The following is a 17,803-nucleotide window of genomic DNA, read 5'->3' on the forward strand; positions in this document are numbered from 1 at the left end:
AACAAATGTCGATTCTTTAACAAATATGTCTTAATATAGTACAACGGGGTATGCCATCGTACATCATTTCTCATAGTGAAAGAGCTTTACCACTTACGTGATAAAGACAGCTCTACATCAATTGTAGCCTGTTTTCCACTTCATAAATTGTACCAAAATTGGTAATACTACAACTATAGTGTCCAAATGTAAACGGTCTAAGCTTCTCTATGAGTGGCTTATATCAATTAAATATTATTCTCACATTTCACAACAGCACAACTGAAAGCCCGACTCTGGAGTATATCTACAGTACTAAGGTGGTCACTGGCTGATCCATTTCTAATCTAACTATAGCCTTCGACCTTATATTTAGTTGTACGATAGAGTTATATAATACTTTTCGTACTAGATTATATAAACGCTACCTACTCCACAAGCATCGGGTGCCTCGCTACCCTATACCTTATTGTTCATTCAACTACGGGGCTCAATAGAATCATCTTCCCAATTATACGCAGCTTAGGTCCCTGCGAACGACGCAAGCTGCAAAACACCATTCTTGAGTATAAGAAAAGGCTCGGCCTTCGGGTCTATTAAAAAAGGTTATATATACTTCTTAATTTCCATTTGGAGATTTCTCTAGATGATACATGCATAATAACAGCAATACGTGGTGCTCACTATTCAGTATTGATGAAAGTCCGAGGTCCTAAAATGGCAACAAGACACTTTGGAGATAAGATCGTAAAGCATCCTATTTTGGCATTTGCAAAAGGTCTATATTAGTTGTTACAGATGCCTGTCTTGCTCATTGAAAGGGGTCGTCGCAGTCTCGGCATACCGAAACCGAGTTCCTATAGTGACAGGCCCAAAGTGGTACTAACACCTTTTCACAAACCAATACAAAATAACAAGCCACTCTATTATGACATATATACTTTCCTTTCTCGCAATCATTCAGAGAAATTCAGAAGCCAGGCTCTGCCATGGGTGGCTCAAGAAGGGCGCGAGACTACGGCCCGAACGTCAGTGCGACGAAACGATTCTTTATTTTTATTTTTTGATCAAGATGTTTTAATACATATCTTGATCGATCTTTCTTCCGAGGCCAAATAATTACGATGTAGGCCATTAAAAACCACGCTGGTCGGCTCAACTTTGGGAGAGTGCTTTGGGAGAGTGAAGATTAAAATCACGTTATGCTTTGTATTTCTTGACCTTCTCGACAAAGTTTTTCCAAATTTGAAAGTTGGGGTCATGAGAAGAGATCTTCAGCTTCAAAATCTCCCTAGGCTTATTGGGATCTGAGTTCGTATTGGTGGCAGAGTGGCGCGTTAGCAGCCTGGTCGCGCGGGTCGAATGTTCAACCCAATAGCCACAATCATCAACAGGACTTGGGCCTTGCAAATGAGGATCGTGCTTTACCTTGTGCGAACTCCCTAGTATTATGTGAGCGATGTTGTCGCCGCGTTGAAACAAGACCTAATTTTACCATTTCCGAGACCGATGGAACTCACGGTTGAATTGGAGCGAGTGACTGGCCCCTGAGTTTCTCGATAATTTCTTAAAACAACCATGACCGAGAAATTTTGATTTAAAAAGGGCTGAGAATCCGCCGACACCGGGGGATAAATGACGAGCGTAGCAATAATCACAACAGCAGTGAATGTTGAAGTAACAATTGATAAACCGCCCAAAGAAACTCCGCGCCGTATGTGAATTGAGTTAGTCTAAAGGCAAGGACTTACATAATCCACTGTGTTCAAAATTACTTAACTAATTAGTTCCTTTGGATCCCGTAAATACGTTATGAATGTAAATGCAAATTCGGGGATTGCAAATAGCAATTTCTTGATGATATTCCTTAAGGGTAGGTATCATAATTAGCTTCTAACTATCGTCCGCCGGATCTTAAAAGCGTACTGCAAAAGGGAAAAAGAAGGTAGGGCTTAATGTCCCCCACAGAGCTGATTTGTAACTTGTGCCAAAGTGATAGAAGAGCTTATGCAGGAAAATATGAGGTGCGGTATGCTCGATATGACAAATATAAATATCTTATCTCAGCTGGAGACTTTAGATATCGCGGCCGAATTATCTCCAGCGAGCGTCCCGGAAGACCTCACGCATAATATGTGCTACCTGTTCGGACGGGCAACCAAAGCCGTAAGCTTCTGTCCCCCAGCATACTATGCAGACCTTGTTTACGAGAGGGCATGATGCTATCTGAATAGACTATTCGACCCATCCCCTGTGGACAGTCCCGAGCCGAGTGTTGCCGGAGGTGTTAGAAGGGGATTACAGGGTGCGGGTTTGAAACCGCAGATAAGTCCGTGCTATTACGTACCTCATCCATAGAAGAAGGCGAGGCTGAGGAAGGGAGTGACCAGGTGAACCACGACCGCATAATTAAGCTTTGTTGCTAATTGGCCAGCCACCACTGACGTACACTCGAATGCTGGTTGATCGCCATACAAATTCAGTAATGTGAGGGAACTGCCTTTACGGAACGCTTCGGGCAAGTGCATTGTATTGGCGCTATGAAATTCTCTATTCCAAGGGCGACACGTACCTCACCGAACGACTGTCCCTGGTCTATCAAAAGTGCAGATATCTGCACTCTAGAAATAAAGGACAGACTGCATTATAGATTTTGATATTATTTGAGCGATAATCCTATGGGTTAAATCGATCCTGTCTGATATTAAATCCACACCTGGTCCGAGCGCATGCCAAGGTTGGCGCTAATGATACCTGTCTCCTCCTTCACGGGGCGGAAGATTTATTGAACTTAGTATACCTCCCAGTCGTTGAAATTCCGGGTGTTCGACTGAGGTAAGAATGTCCTCCGCTCCTCCTCGTGGACACCGTTCTCTTCGTGGACACCGTTCTCTTCGTCCTGTGCTCCCAGGTGTGAAATTCGTTGGTGATCAGGATTCCTTCCGCCATATTGTGCGCTCATCCAACTTGTTCGTCGGCCAGGAAACTGAACAAAAGCGATCTGTTCGGAGCGTTAGAATATCAACTACCAAACCACATACTTCTGCCTGGAAATGACCCTACCTTGGCCGCGAAAACAAAAAGGACAGCAGCAAACACCATCCAAGACGTATTCTTCTGGTGCTCTCTCCAAGGAGCGAAGCAACTCCTCCGATATCCCAGTTGCAACTCACACGCATTGTCCCCGTGACTCCGGTCTTTGAAGGGCCATGCCCTGTCATGAACACTTCTAAGACCACAGCATCGGAACTCATCTTGGATGGAGCGTATAGCGTGCGAATTCTTCGTTTGAAAGAAAGCCTGCCATTGTTGATCTAGGTTACATGAGAGAATACTTTCGGGGAAGAGGCATGCAAGGGCTAATGTGGCCACGACGGTCGATATGACGGTCTGAAAATGATCAAGCATACTGGATATTATGCTCCATCGACAATTTCGAGATGTCGCATTGTTCGACACTGGGAAAACGAATCGCGTGGCTATCAGTGTGAGTGCTGTGATTGGGAATATAAGTGTCGCGATAGCTGGAACCCATGTTGGTAAAGGAAGAAACAGTGCGGTTGTACGAGCCCACGATAGCCTATTCCGTGGAAGGGCTTTTAATTATTATTCTCATCGAATAAACTCTAGCTAGAGATGTGATTGAGCACACAATAACTCACGCTCCAAGGATCAAGGATATGGCTCCTCCCTAGTTGGCGAATTCGTTAACAGAAGTCTTCGCCACGCAGGATCTCCAATGTCTTACCACAACAAACACGACGGAGGAGAGGGTAGTTGCATCGATCTTGAAGGGCATCGTGCTTAGATGGTGGTATCTTACCAGGCAATGATTTATTGAAGAAGTACGATGAAGAAATATGATTAAATACGATGGAGAATGAATGCGTGATGTTGATAAATGAGGCGGACGATGTTGGCGGGGTTCGCATTCGCACGACTTTCCCAACGAATCAGCGCCATTCCTTCCGAGAAGGCTGTATGTACAGTGACACGACAAAAGTATTTGCCCCCTACTAGATTATGTAAGTCAAGTCACGCAACATATTGAATCTCCATGGTTTCTGTATCCGACTAGGCGTGCGGCCAGTCCCTTCTTTCAACATCCCAGTTCGGGTGAAGCAGACCTATTTAGGACACCAAAGGAGTGAGAAAAAATGGCTGGACCTTGTTGCCTTATTGCCTTCGTCCCAATGAACCTTATTTGTTCTGCGACCACTTCGCTATACAAATATACGTGGAGCTACAGGCTTACTCCAACTAGAATATTTCTATGATGGGCACTTTGCTAATGTAGTTGCAAGTTTGTTGTCCAGGAGGGGAACTTAAAGAGCACATATAATACCTTATTGATAATGGTCTATATAGTTACACTGTTCAGGGTCTTTTCTATTATTATTACACTAATGCCTCGTTAGAGGGCGCTCAAAACGGTAAGTAATTAATATGGAAACGTTTCTAGCTATTCTATTACGGCATTTCAGAGGGAAGTCTTTAGTCAACGAAATTAGTTCTGTTTTATGCAAGAAGTCACCAACTGCGACCGCGAGCAACCACAAGAGTGAAACCCAGAGATTTCCTGTCACTTCCCGACGATCTTCAGTTATCTGATGATAGGGTAATATATACGTGGTCATTTTCACGGTCGAGTAGAGATGAACGAACGATGAGCTGAAATTGGTGCTCTAGTTACTATATTTGTCCACCACACAATAGATTGCCTCATTCAGCCAGCAAAACCGGCCTGGAAGATCTATTGATCTACACGGATCTTAACGGGGTAGCTCTTCTTCAGTATGCGTTTTACATTATGATGTCTGATTGTACTGGCGCACGCATTGGCACTGACGTCAAAAAAAACATTAAGTTCTCTACCAAATCTTGGCTTGATTGAAATTAATCTTCACATACCAAAAATGGCTCCGGTTTCTTCCCAGTTCGCCTCAGGCATACTTTCCCCCTTTTGTGTCTGTCAAGATACTCCTTCCGTTGAAACTCGCCGCCGCACAATTCGCATGACCAATCAACCTGCTTTTGTAATTCCTTCGGGGTCCATTTACGATGAAACGTCCGAATGTGCCTAGTAATTCCTGTTTTATCAGCCGAGGTATAGAGACACCACTCTTTGAATGGGCACACTATTTGCCTGGTGTGTCGCCGAAAATGTTTGCTTCGAAAATAATCAGTGTTTGCAACAAAGATTTCAGGTAGGCTTATAATTACTCCAAAAGATGCAATTCTTCAAAACCCTTCTTTCCGTGGCAATTTTTATGCAGACAGTGAAATAATCCATCAGGAGCCCGAATGCTGGGTGGAAAAGGCGCTTGAACTTCTTCAAATCTGCGCGATCCCGAAAGCATCTCTTGAACAGTTCGTTCTAGATTGGCCCTTTTACGAGATATCATGTCCTCAAAGCTGTCTGTAGACTCCTTCGTGTCACGAGAAAACGATGCTGAAGCAGAACTCTAGAAAGTCTGATCTTCAGATTGGATTCCTGAGATTTGGGAAGGCTCGCAAAATTCATTGCTATAGTCCAGAAACCTGTTCATGCTCTGATGGAAAAGGGCTACTCCTGAAGCAGGTGCGGCACCCCCTTCAGCGCTGAGCGTCAAGGAATCAGTTAATCGTGTAGGGTGATGGCAGACCATTGGATGTATTTGCGTTCCGGCATAGGAGTTTGCATTCCATGACTGAATTGCCACGTCCGTTCCACCAAGATATGGATATTCAATTGGAATCCATACAGAAGGATGTCCAGGTTGATTCCCCGGATTCGAAAGAGTGTCGCATATTGTATTTGCAAAGTCAAAAGATTGATTCAAAGTGTAAGGGGCGAAGTCCATGTCCGATTGAGATGCGGCAACTTCCATACTGATGAGCCGACGGAACAACAAAGTTCATGTGGAATCCTTCGAGCTGTCACCGAGGAACGAATCTGTGATTACCACTGTCGGTCGGCTTGTTCGCGCGTTTCCTGGGCCTGGAATTGCTTTGGATATGGCAGATCTCGACAAGCCAGGATTGCTCGACGCAATTGGATTCACACTTGCTCTGATGAGTCACCAACCTGTCGCTGGCATGAAACCGAAGATCAAGAAAGCGAACCAAAAGCACGACGAAGACAGGGACACGACCGATCCTAAAATGATCACGGGATTTTTCATGTCGATATTGCGACCACTTTCGGTAGATATTGATGCAACACAAATCCGAAAGCATACAAGGGAAGAAGTTATGTGGCGAGACAGCCGGTCACCATGGAGGCGATCTGCATTTTGGCTTTTTCTGCGGGTGGCGCTGCAGCTGATCTTGAGTAGATCCTCTATAGACGTCCGTGGAGCAAGTCTGTACAAGGAATTTATGATCTTCTTCTTATGCGGTGTCCTCAAGAGAGTTCCAGACACTACGCCCGGCGAGACGATTTTTATCATGAATGCCAAGATTACTCGTCGGTTGATAAAACTCAATCCTCCATCTGTGCCCTCCTGGCTGCTTGCAGTCCAGAAAATACTGCGACATACAAGCAATATGACAAACCTTGGGTGGAAAGAAGCCATGGAAAGATCCCACCGCGACCTCAACCTGCCATCCCTGTCGAATTTGAATCTCCGACGAGATATTGCGTGTGACATTGCCAGCCTCGATCAATATATTGATCAGATCGGACAGCGTAAAGAGAAGCACGAGCCCCGGCAGCAATTCCACCCGTTGCCAAGGCTACACAAGTATTCCGACACAGAGATGCCAGCTAATCTTGACTTGTCTGATAAGGAATATTCAATTTCCAATCTTGCTGCGGTAGAAGAATGGGTTGCTTTGAACCTAGGAGAGTGGATGACCGTCCACCAAGCAGAAGAGCAAGCCTGTAGTCAGTTAGCGCACTTGATGACCAGCTATCATACGGCAGCCTTTTCAGTAGGCTCCAAAAACCCTGAAGCATTCTCAATGATGATACTCACACTTCTCGAGCTGTGGGTGGCCTGTGATAAAAGCGCAATTTGTAGTCATCCACTCCTTGCCGAGTACGATCCCTGTATACCCATGGACTGTTTTCAATCGCTTTTGTTGCCACTGAAGTCTCAAATGGAAAGACTTGCTGCAATCGAGGAGTATTTAGAGCACCGTCAAGCCGAGTTGCTCTATCGGGGATCTGGAGTTTTCCACGACTTTGGTACCTCTTCATGCTTCTCTGTCCGGTATTTTGACCGTTCGCCTGAGCATCAACAACTACTGACCACCATTGAAAACCATGCCAGTGAGGAGCGGTCTCAGAAGATGGCTGAGCTACAGCAAAAGCAAAACCAATACAGATCCCTCATGGACTTATTCAATCATGGGACATGTGAATTCGTCGACGTTGTCGTAGACAAACGGCACGGTATCCGAGAACCACGTCATAGTGGTAGCTGCTTCCGACATTCACATAAAGAGAAGGCCAAATCAATCCAAATCGCTCTTCATGAATGGCCACTTCCAAGCAATTTGCTACAAGCCAAGTCCACCGTGTTCGAACTTCGGTTGCCGGAGCCATTTGGGACTTGGAGAGATATCACCCTCTATTTCATCAGTAATTGCTTGGACATTGATTACGCAGCAGAAGAGAGGCCCAAAGCACAGTACCGTCCGCAAACTTACTCGGGGCTTTCTGGATTCTATGTCGTGCCGGAACATGTCCGTCGGATTGGTCTCCTCTCACAGAGTAAGCCCCACCAACGAACTCATCGTCGAGATCGACCCATCGCTAGCCTTGCAAAGGAAGAGGTCTGTGTCAATAATGGTCTACATTTCCGATATTATGACGACCGGAAGGAATGTTTTGTGGGCACCTTTGAGAGAAAGCTTTCGACGGAAAAATCATGTATGTATCAACTCCCGCAGCACAGCTCAGCGCTGCAGCGATTTCTTTTCCGGCCTGCCGAAGAGCCCCATGGCCCTTCACCCAATACTGTCATCGCCACACAAAATCTGACCCCGGTAAACTTTTCTTTGGGAGAATACAAGTCCTTGGCAACGATGCCCCTGGGACTTGAAATTCAGTGGCAAAACATCCTTGTAGAATTGTCTTCATCAGCTGTTGATTGGAAAAAGATCGAGACGGCACTTTTCATCTTACAGATAATCAATCAGGCTGGTCCGTCAAAGAAGGAAACGGTGTCAAGGCTAGGGCATGCGATCGTCGCCGACGAAGAATTCGCATCAGCGCTTTTGTCCCAAATTAGCGAAGTGAAAGAGGGGATCGAAGAGAATTGGGAGACAATCCACGGCCTGAATAGTCTGGTTAATATGTCTCAAAGAGTTTTGTCTCTTTCGCCATCCAAGACAATTCGTGCGAGCTGCATTCAGTCTCTCCAAATCCTTCGGCAGACAACATTCCGCTGGCTGGATGCTGTTCGCAAGAAAGCAACTGAAACAGTCGATGCTCATCGCAAATCTATCCTGGTCGGAAAAACGGTTCATATAGCCCTTGTGTGCGCAGAGACATTCAATGCAGAATGCCCTTCTGCGGTGTTTCTGTCCCCGTCGGACTTGTCGATCTTTCTTCAGTGCAGCGTTACAATTTGCAACGGTCGTTTCCGGGCCTTAACATAATACCTAAAACAGATATAAGAAACTCGCAAACCCAACAGGAACTATCGCTTGACACATTCGGATTTGTACCATTCTGCACGATGAAGTTTGATAACCTCAAAAACGGGCGGGCCAGGGGGATTCTCGCCCTCTTGACCACTGCACTACACGCTCTTGCGACGAAACCGGCCGCATTTTACTTGGCAGGTGACTCGACTACCGCTGCCCAGTCGTCTGATGGTGGAGGCTGGGGCGTCGGATTCTTGAAGACACTTGAGCACGGGGCCATTGGCACTGACCTAGGATACAATGGAGACACCACCGCCTCTTTCGTGTCTGGGGGAGCATGGGCAAATGTCATAGACGCCGTTACCCGAAGCACTTCGCTCTTCCAGCCCTATGTTACTATTCAAGTAGACAAAATTCGCCAGGCTGTTTGAGGTGTTAAGGCTTCATCTGACATGTCTGTCATCTTTAGTTCGGCCATAACGACCAGAAGACTGATTTTGGTGTCACCCTAGCTGAGTACGCCATCAATCTGGAAAATATGGCCCAGGCAGTCGTCTCCGCCGGAGGTATACCAGTATGCAAGGCAGTTAGACAAAATCTTACGGCAACAGTAACACTAACCTCGGTCACCAGATCTTCGTGACTCCGCTATCCGGAAGAACTTTCAATTCCACGACGGGCTTAGTGATTGAGGACTTGGCCACGCAGCGGAATATTACTATCGCCGTTGCGGAGTCCATCAGGATTGACTGCATTGACCTGAATAAGGCCAGCACCCAATATCTGGATGCAATCGGAGCCACTGACTCGGCAACATATAACCGCGTGACAATCGACTACACCCATCTGAGTCCCACGGGAAGCGTGCTGTTTGGAAATATGGTGAGCTGGCTACTGCTCACCAGCACCTCACTAGGTGCCGACCTGCAGGACTACACCATTCCTAGTCCTCAGATTGTCGTCGCGATCAAAAATGGTACTTATGTCTACCCTAAAGCGTAATAACCGCCGGCAACCTAAGGGCAGATCGAGCAGGGGCAGAATGATCTGGATTCGTGGCGGTTTAATGACTTGCGGGTGAAACTACCCTATATAGATCATAGCCATACATTGACCTTACCAAATGAAATGTTAGTCCCGTGGGGGCCAAAGCCATGGGACTAAATTTCTGATTTATATGCCAAGACTTCTGATTCTAGCCTATTTAGGTAATTACCTAACCTAAATAGGCAGCCCCTTGGGAAATGGGACTATACATGGCTGGCCAAGGATCTCACGATAAAAAGAAAGACGACAGTTGAGATAATGACGAATGAATCGCTGGCAAGGAAATTAAATAATAGAACGTGCAAATATCAAATTGAATGACACGCTCTGCGTGGCTTAATAATCCAGTTCTGACTTCAAATCCAGGGGATATACGCGGCCGGTGATGGATGATAGACTTGGGATTATCCCAGATTGAAATGCGGAACGGGAGGCCGTGAACCTTGAAGCTGGATGTTATCCACCGAGTCGTTATTATTGGAAGAGAACTTGGTGAAGAATACCGGCATCATGCATCAGTGGCTTCGGCATTGCCGCACATCTCCGGCCTTTGTCGATCGAATAGGTGGAGATTGCAAAGCTAACCAGACAATTAGAGCAAGACAGCTCATAGCATTATCAACGTGAGCTATGCTACAGTAGTTTCAATGGCCCCTAAGACCCATAGGGAAGGGACATGTCATTTTTTATTGCGTCGGTGGGCGACAAATATGGGTACAAACTCGGACTCAATGTTCACATGGAGAAAGGATCGTCGGGTGGCCGAGGCTTCTCCGACTGAAGGATGCGCACGAAATTAAGGGAGGGATTTATGGCCTTCATATCGGGATTCCCCTAGAGAAGTTACATTATGACAAAGCATAATTCTACTTTGCGATTTCAAGCCATTTTTGATGATTGTCAGTTTGCGCAATGTATTTGGTGGTCTCTACGCGAAGAAACTCAACTAGTTGCGCTGGAGTCACCGTAGTGCGTTCCTGAGAAGTGCCCAGGTAAGCTTAGATGTCTTCACTACGTTCAAGCCATTGGATCCCATTGGGCTATTTGTTTGTACGTATTTTTACAGTATGAACCCCAAAATCTCTACATGTTGCAAGCTAATCAATAATCTTCGGCTAAGTATACAATATAGCTAATATTCGTGAAGATGAGACATCCATCGCCGCAAGAAGCTCACTCTCTCTTTGGAAGCCGCAATGGGACCGGCTCCATTCCATTCACCCAGCCACATCGCAGTCTTGTTCGCAGCAGTCGAAGGTGGGAAGTATGTCAGCCCCTCCCCATTGGGATTGCCGGTACGAATAAAGTTGACCCAGTAGTCCGACATAGTCTGTTCAATCTTATAGTCGGTGGTATTCCATGTAACGTTCGAGTAGTCCGAGTACGGAATGTTGTTGAAGGTATACCAGAGCTCAGCACCGTGGTAGGCGCCGCCAGACTCATCCTCGGCGGGTGCTTTGGTAAAGTAGTACACGAAAACATCGTTTTTAGCCCCACCAGCAGCCCAATCAGCAGCCCATTCCCAAGTCCCAACCCGGGCCATATCGCGGAGGACCTCAGTGCTCATGTCACTAGCAGCGGTATCATTGTCGGCTGGGTAGAGAGAGAAGAACTCCGACGAGTAATTTTGGAAGACCTCTGTGAACAAACTTTTATACTCGCTGACGTTTGAGACGCTTCCACCATTCTCGTCTTTGTTGTTTCCGGTGAGGATAGGCACATCTGAATGGGCATTCAAGGAAAGCGACTTTCCGTAGCCGTGACGGAACACATAGCCATCGATCACGGGACGCCAGCGAGGAGGTCCAGACCACAGGTCTGCAAAGACAGTTCCATAATAGAAGTCATCTTCCATTAACTGGCCTTCGCCAATCAAATCCGCCATTGGTAGTTGCCGCAATTCAGCAATAGAAGAGACATTCATAGTGCTCAAGAACTCGACACCGAAGTTCTCAGCCTCATCCTTAGTATTATAACTGGTAGCTACGCTTCCAGTAGCAGGATCACGCGGACCGCGAGCACCACTCTCCGAAATGACACCGTTGATCAGTCCGCTGCTAAGAGGACTCCACATCATATCGAGGGCACTTGCGGACCCAGCAGACTGGCCACCAACGACGACCTGGCTTGCATTTCCACCAAAGTATCCGATGTTCTCTTGGACCCAGCGGAGAGCAAACTGTTGGTCCAAGATACCGTAATTTCCAGAGCTGTTGTGTCCAGACTCCTCCGAGAGCTCCGGATGGGCAAGGAAACCAAAGGCACCAAGACGGTAGTTGATTGTAACGACGATAATATCCTTTGAAGCAAGACCGGTGCCGTCATACGTAATAACATCACCAGAACCGCCCTCAAATCGACCGCCAAAGATCCACACGTACACAGGCAATTTCTTAGCTTGTATCTCACTTTGAGAGGTAGTATCGTAGGTGGGAGTCCAGATGTTCACGTACAGGCAATCCTCGCTGGTAGAGTTCTTGCCGCTGGAAAATATGCCGGCTGAAGAGTAAGGCTGGGAACACTGGGGACCGAACTCCGTCGCATGCAGTGTGCCATTCCAAGGCGAAGGCTTGGTAGGCGGAGTCCATCTCTTTGCTTCCGTGGGTGGCGCAGCAAAGGGAATACCCTTATAGACAGTTACGTTAGGCCGGAAGGGAGATGCTGCACCTTGAACAGAGCCATACTTTGTTTCAATGACAGGGAAGGTAGTAGCCGCTGCCAGTGCCGGGGTGACGGCAAGGAATTTGAGTAGCTTCAGCATGGGAGCGCAAATGGTCTAAGGGTTAACCGCTCTTGATCTTCCGGGGGATGAAATCGAAAGTCGCCGGAAAGGCGGAGAAGGAGACCATACTTATACACTTTTGACAAAATGTCGGACCACTCGGGCCAAGATTTGATTTGACGGGATTGTACTATGTACGTCTGAATCCACTAGGTCCTCTCACACTATTCCGTATTGCTTCCAAAAAGCGGAATATGTAGATCATTCCTTGAATTGAAGTTTCAAGAGCCAAATTTCTGCATAATAAAAGCACATTCGGCAGTTATGCACCTAAAGTCTGCTAGTGTGGACGTTTCCTACTAGGATCTCAGCTTATAGACACGTAAGCCATAAATATGACACGCCCAAAATCTCCGATAGGTATGTGCGGGCATCGTCAGGCATTAGTCTGTACCGTGGCAAGCTATTGAACGAGACGATCACAGGAACGCGCAAGCCAACGAGGGGAAACACTAAAATGGAAACAGGCCGGATAGTGAAACTTGGAACGGGCCAAGAATCCACCCACTCGAACTTAGTCTTGTCAGGACATGAATGCCAAGAACCCTATTCAGGAGGTGCGGCTATCCCTGAATAGGTAATCTAATCCGAACTTGATACTTAACTGGTGAAGAGGGGTATACTTGAAGGCAGACACGGTCTAGCCGTGTAGGTCAATATGAAGGATACATAACACCACCATCATACCCTATATGGTACTAAGGATGGGCGGTAATGGGTAGGCTGCGGCATATCGTACGATACCGATAATGAAGGATTATCGACACGAGCATAAACCCCGCTAATTTAACCTGTTCTAGCCGATCAGGTGACAGTTGTGTTGCTGATAAATCTGGATTCTATACATGAAATCCGAATGGTATGGTTATAACTAGCGTACTTGTTATCTTGCTTAATGGTCTGTGTGAAATATTATAAATTAAGATTGTATTCGCTATTAGATGACCACTAAAGCTTTGTGTATATCTTTTTTTATTCAACTGTACGTAGCGGTAATATAGTAATTTAAAACTAATCAATCATTGATGATCTTCCGAAGGAAATATATATTTGACACTAAGTAAATTGGATACACCTGTTTAACAAAATTGATTATTATTTTTATTACAGTGGGTACAGGCTTAAACAGAATTAAAATAAGCTTAAACAGAATTGCTAGAGCTTAAGCTGTCTGTGCGCTGCAATATGTAGTATATCAATAGATACATACAGTGGCGTATCAAATGTCTCCGATGTAACGGTTACTAAGTTATTAGGCTAGAGACCTGTGACTAGGCAAGGATATCAGATAGTAGAGATCAAATAGAATAGTTAATATATAGAACTAATTCTTGTAGGATAAGAATTGTAGCTATTGTTTATATGTTTTAATATTGCTAGAGCTTATTAGGGCTTAGGGTAGTTATATATTAGTAGGTATATTAAAGTAGATTTACTTATAAAGTAGCTATAAATTATACCTAAATTATATCTAAAGGGATTTAGGAATCCTATAACAATTTATCCTTCCCTTTTAATAATAGTTAACTTAACTATTGAGATCTTTGGGTGCGAACGGGCATATATTGCTAAGTTAGGGGAAACGACAGTTAATATACATATACTGGTAAACAAACATAGCAAATAGATATATCTGATTATATACGATCAGATAACTATAGATAGATAGTAACAGATATAGATATAGATATTACTATATATAAACAAATATAATAGATCGTAATATATAAAATATATAGGGAGAATTAGGTAAATTTATCTTATCCTCCCCTACTTAATTAAGATTATCTCAATCTTAAGTATTTATATAGGGCGATAGTATATAAAACACCTATAGTGTGATTATATATATAGAGGATTACAAATATTCACGATTCGCCTTTTTGAGAGCGCCATATTGCTTGTTTTTTTAGCTACTTATAAAGTATTTTATACAATAGTATATAATAATATATCCGGCTATATAGTAGATAGTCTTATTATATAGTATATGTCGTGTGAGGGAATACTAGTAATATTAAGGATTATTATATAATAGTAGTATCCTAGGGGTATTAAGGTAGTAGAACCTTTTAAATTACTCTTCTAGTATATAAATTAATAGCCTTAAGCTCAATAGTAGCCTACTAGTTGTTTTCTAGATAGTTTTGATGATAATATAGTAAATAATGTGGAGGGAGAGGCTATGATTATAGGTTATATAGTATTTGCTGAATAGTGTTATGATTACTCCTTCCGGCTATATAAATACCTATATTAGCCTAAGGCCTCTTGTTTAGCTTTGTAGAGCTTCCTGTTTATAGGGGGTCTATATAAAGTATTAACCCCTTCTCTAGTTATAAGCCCTCTTTCTCTTCAACCTCCTATTATAGCTTAGCAATTAGTATTACTATTATTATTATGTTATCTTTCTCTCCGGCAGTGTGATTCTGCTTGTTTACTAAAGCTTACTAATACTACCTTTATATTGTTTACTATTCTTCTTATATATCGTTATATTATACTCTCTCTTTCTTTATATACTTTTTCTTCTATACTTCTCTTCCTAAATATCTTATTATGTCTCTTCTTTTCTAATAGGTATAATTCTAGATTCTTATAGTATTACTTAAGCTGAATATAAGCTAATATCTTGTTTCTTATAGAAATATCGGATGTTCTACCCCCTGATATAGGTATAATCATATCCTAGAACTTTGGTATTAGACCTTAATTTATAAAAGCTGTTATATATAGTAAAGGTATTAATATATTTGGTAATATCTTTCTTCTTGACTTCTAATCTATTTCCGATCTTATACTTATTGCTGCACTAGTCACGCGTAATGTGGATTAATATAATATTAATAATATTAAAGTCAATTCGAAAGGACAAAAACGTATATATATTACCTAATAAATCGGGATAGCTATCTCTCTATTATATATATACTATTTAATAGATTATAGGTCTTTTCTTTTGTATGTAGTTATGGTTCTTAATAGTAGAGATGTTATGTTTAGCGGCTCTTATACTTTGTATATATATGGGAATACTATAAGTAGATACTCTTTCTATTAGAATCCTTCTAAGAACCTTATTTACTTTATATGGGATGTTTATCTAACCTCCTATTATTATATCTCTTGCCATCTAGTTAAAGATCTAGCTGCGGAAGAGGATAATTGTGATATAGAGGAAGCTTCTTCTCCTATGATTATACTACGAAAGTATTGTATTACTATCTCTGTATCTTCTTCTAAGAAGACTATATCTTCTATCTCTAAGAAGCTGTATATAACTATTCCTACTCTAATAACTCCGGAGACTTTAGTTTATATTAAGTTAGTCCTTTCTCCTATATAAAAGACCTAGAAGATCTAATCTCCTTTTCTTATAGCTTTTTCTTCCTCTCCTAGTCCGAAAGGACCTACTTATACTACTGATATTAAGTATTCTAGTAGACTAATCTATCTAATAGACTAATACTTTTCTTTGCTAGATAACTATGATATCTATTATTATATTAAAACTAATAAGTTTAAGCTAATACTAATAGTGTATAATTAGCTTTCTTTTATAGAGTCTTAACTAGCCTATAATCATATATAGATAGTAGTAGTTTTAATAGAATACTATATTCTTAATCCTAATAAGAGTAAGACTAAATTAGATAAGAATCCTTTTGTGCTTAATGTAGTTAAGGCTAAGTCTTAAGTAGTTATCCTATCTACGAAGAGAGATAATTATTATAAGAAGAAGTCTATTCTTAAGGAAGAACTTAAAGAGTTTAGAGATATTATTTATAATAAGCCTGAACTTTCTACCTATAATATCTTTGATAATAAACTTTTATTTAATATATTACCTAGATCTCTAGTAACTCCTTTAAAGAAGGTTATTAGTAAATAACCTATTTACTATGGTTGGTCCTATAAGGGTACCTTAGTATAATCTATACCATTTTATACTATTTTATATCACTTCATAATATTTATAACCTTTTTCTGTATTTGATTTAATTGTACTTTCTTTTATATTCTTAGCTGGTGCTTAATAAGCTTTATATATCTAATATAAATCTCTACTTCATCCCCTTCCCTTTTTATAGACTTTATAACTTAGTCTTTAGGATTATAATAACAAAAGGACTATCTTTTATTAATATCCTTTTATATACTATCGTAGTATATAAAATACTTCTTTCTAGAAGAATATCTCCTTCTGTATCTATATTTTTATTTTCGGAGGTATACTTAACTCTATTATTATTGCTTAAGTCTAAACTTAACTCTTCCTATAACTCTTTAGGATTCTTCTATTTTAGATCTCCTTATATATATTAGTATTTTACTATATATCTATATATTTTCTTAATAATATATTTTATAATTATATTCTTCCTTACTAAACTTTATTATATACTATTATAGTAGAACTCTTCTTACTCTTTATAAGTAAAAATCAATAAATTAGAGTAAATTAGTAATAAAGTATTATTCTCTAGGATCTTCTAGATCTTTTTAGGTCTTTTTAATTTTATACTAACTTATTATATTGTGGTTTAAGTAACTTATAATATCTATAATAACTTTAGGTTATCTACTTTTACTTCTAAGAGTCTTAATCTATTTATAAGATTTTGAAGTATATAGCTAGATAGCTTTACTAAAGTATATATTCTAAGGGTATAGACTACTAGAATATAATATAATCTGAACTATTTACTTTTAAATTTCTTCTTACTTTTATTATATATTAATACTTAATTATTCTTCTAGAAGCTAGTTTTTATAACTTTACTATTATAGATGTGATCCTTCTTAATTATATAGTTTAGTAATAGTTTATTTATCTTTATTTATATATTATTTAAGTTCTATAGTATATCTAACCTTTCTATAAAAGATTATACTACTATTATATTATTATTATTACTAGGTATTTATAGTTATTTACTATATACTAAATAAAATAGGCTAAACCCTATTATATTGTATTTATATATATATATAGTAAAAATAGTCTATATTAGGTAAAGATCCTATAACTTTATTAGTTTATTTATTAAATACTTCGTTAGTATTTGGCCTAATAATCTATTAAAGTTTTCTATCTTTCTATTTATATATAGATAGTATAGAGTAGTTATTCAATATCAGGTATTAAAAAGCTAGATATAGTATCTTACTACCCTAGCTAATAGATTCTAGCTGTTGTCGGTAACTATTTCCCTTAGTATACTATAATTTATAAAGATTTACTTATATATAAACTAACCTAAAGCTTCTTCTATAGCTTCTGGAATAGCCTATATAATAACCTAACTAGTAGTATAATTAATTATAGTAATAATCTAGTAATTACTATTAGATATATAAAGAAAGTGTTTAATTAGGTTAATATCCTACTATTTAAATAGATAGATACTATTCTCT

General features: G+C 41.2%; 4 protein-coding genes across 4 annotated transcripts; 2 read left to right on the forward strand and 2 right to left on the reverse strand.

Annotated features, from left to right (window-relative positions):
* Nucleotides 1-2,770: 2,770 nt before the first annotated feature.
* N7478_012192 (uncharacterized protein) lies at nucleotides 2,771-3,778 on the reverse strand (the record flags this gene model as incomplete). The annotated part of the gene is made up of 2 exons (XM_056928406.1): nucleotides 2,771-2,980; nucleotides 3,728-3,778. 2 exons carry the CDS (start codon nucleotides 3,776-3,778, stop codon nucleotides 2,771-2,773), a joined length of 261 nt encoding a protein of 86 aa, XP_056773514.1.
* Nucleotides 3,779-5,853: 2,075 nt separating this feature from the next.
* On the forward strand, nucleotides 5,854-8,568 carry N7478_012193 (uncharacterized protein; the record flags this gene model as incomplete). Its single annotated transcript, XM_056928407.1, has 1 exon — nucleotides 5,854-8,568. One exon carries the CDS (start codon nucleotides 5,854-5,856, stop codon nucleotides 8,566-8,568), a length of 2,715 nt encoding a protein of 904 aa, XP_056773515.1.
* An 80-nt stretch (nucleotides 8,569-8,648) lies between these two features.
* On the forward strand, nucleotides 8,649-9,558 carry N7478_012194 (SGNH hydrolase; the record flags this gene model as incomplete). The annotated part of the gene is made up of 3 exons (XM_056928408.1): nucleotides 8,649-8,948; nucleotides 9,026-9,130; nucleotides 9,190-9,558. 3 exons carry the CDS (start codon nucleotides 8,649-8,651, stop codon nucleotides 9,556-9,558), a joined length of 774 nt encoding a protein of 257 aa, XP_056773516.1.
* Nucleotides 9,559-10,735: 1,177 nt separating this feature from the next.
* N7478_012195 (carboxylesterase/lipase family protein) lies at nucleotides 10,736-12,364 on the reverse strand (the record flags this gene model as incomplete). The annotated part of the gene is made up of 1 exon (XM_056928409.1): nucleotides 10,736-12,364. The coding sequence occupies one exon, from the start codon at nucleotides 12,362-12,364 to the stop codon at nucleotides 10,736-10,738; it is 1,629 nt and encodes a 542-aa protein (XP_056773517.1).
* Between the last annotated feature and the right edge of the window lie 5,439 nt (nucleotides 12,365-17,803).

This window comes from Penicillium angulare, assembly GCF_028827245.1.
Source record: "Penicillium angulare strain IBT 27051 chromosome Unknown utg000010l_segment0_segment0, whole genome shotgun sequence".
In the NCBI taxonomy this organism is placed as follows: domain Eukaryota; kingdom Fungi; phylum Ascomycota; class Eurotiomycetes; order Eurotiales; family Aspergillaceae; genus Penicillium; species Penicillium angulare.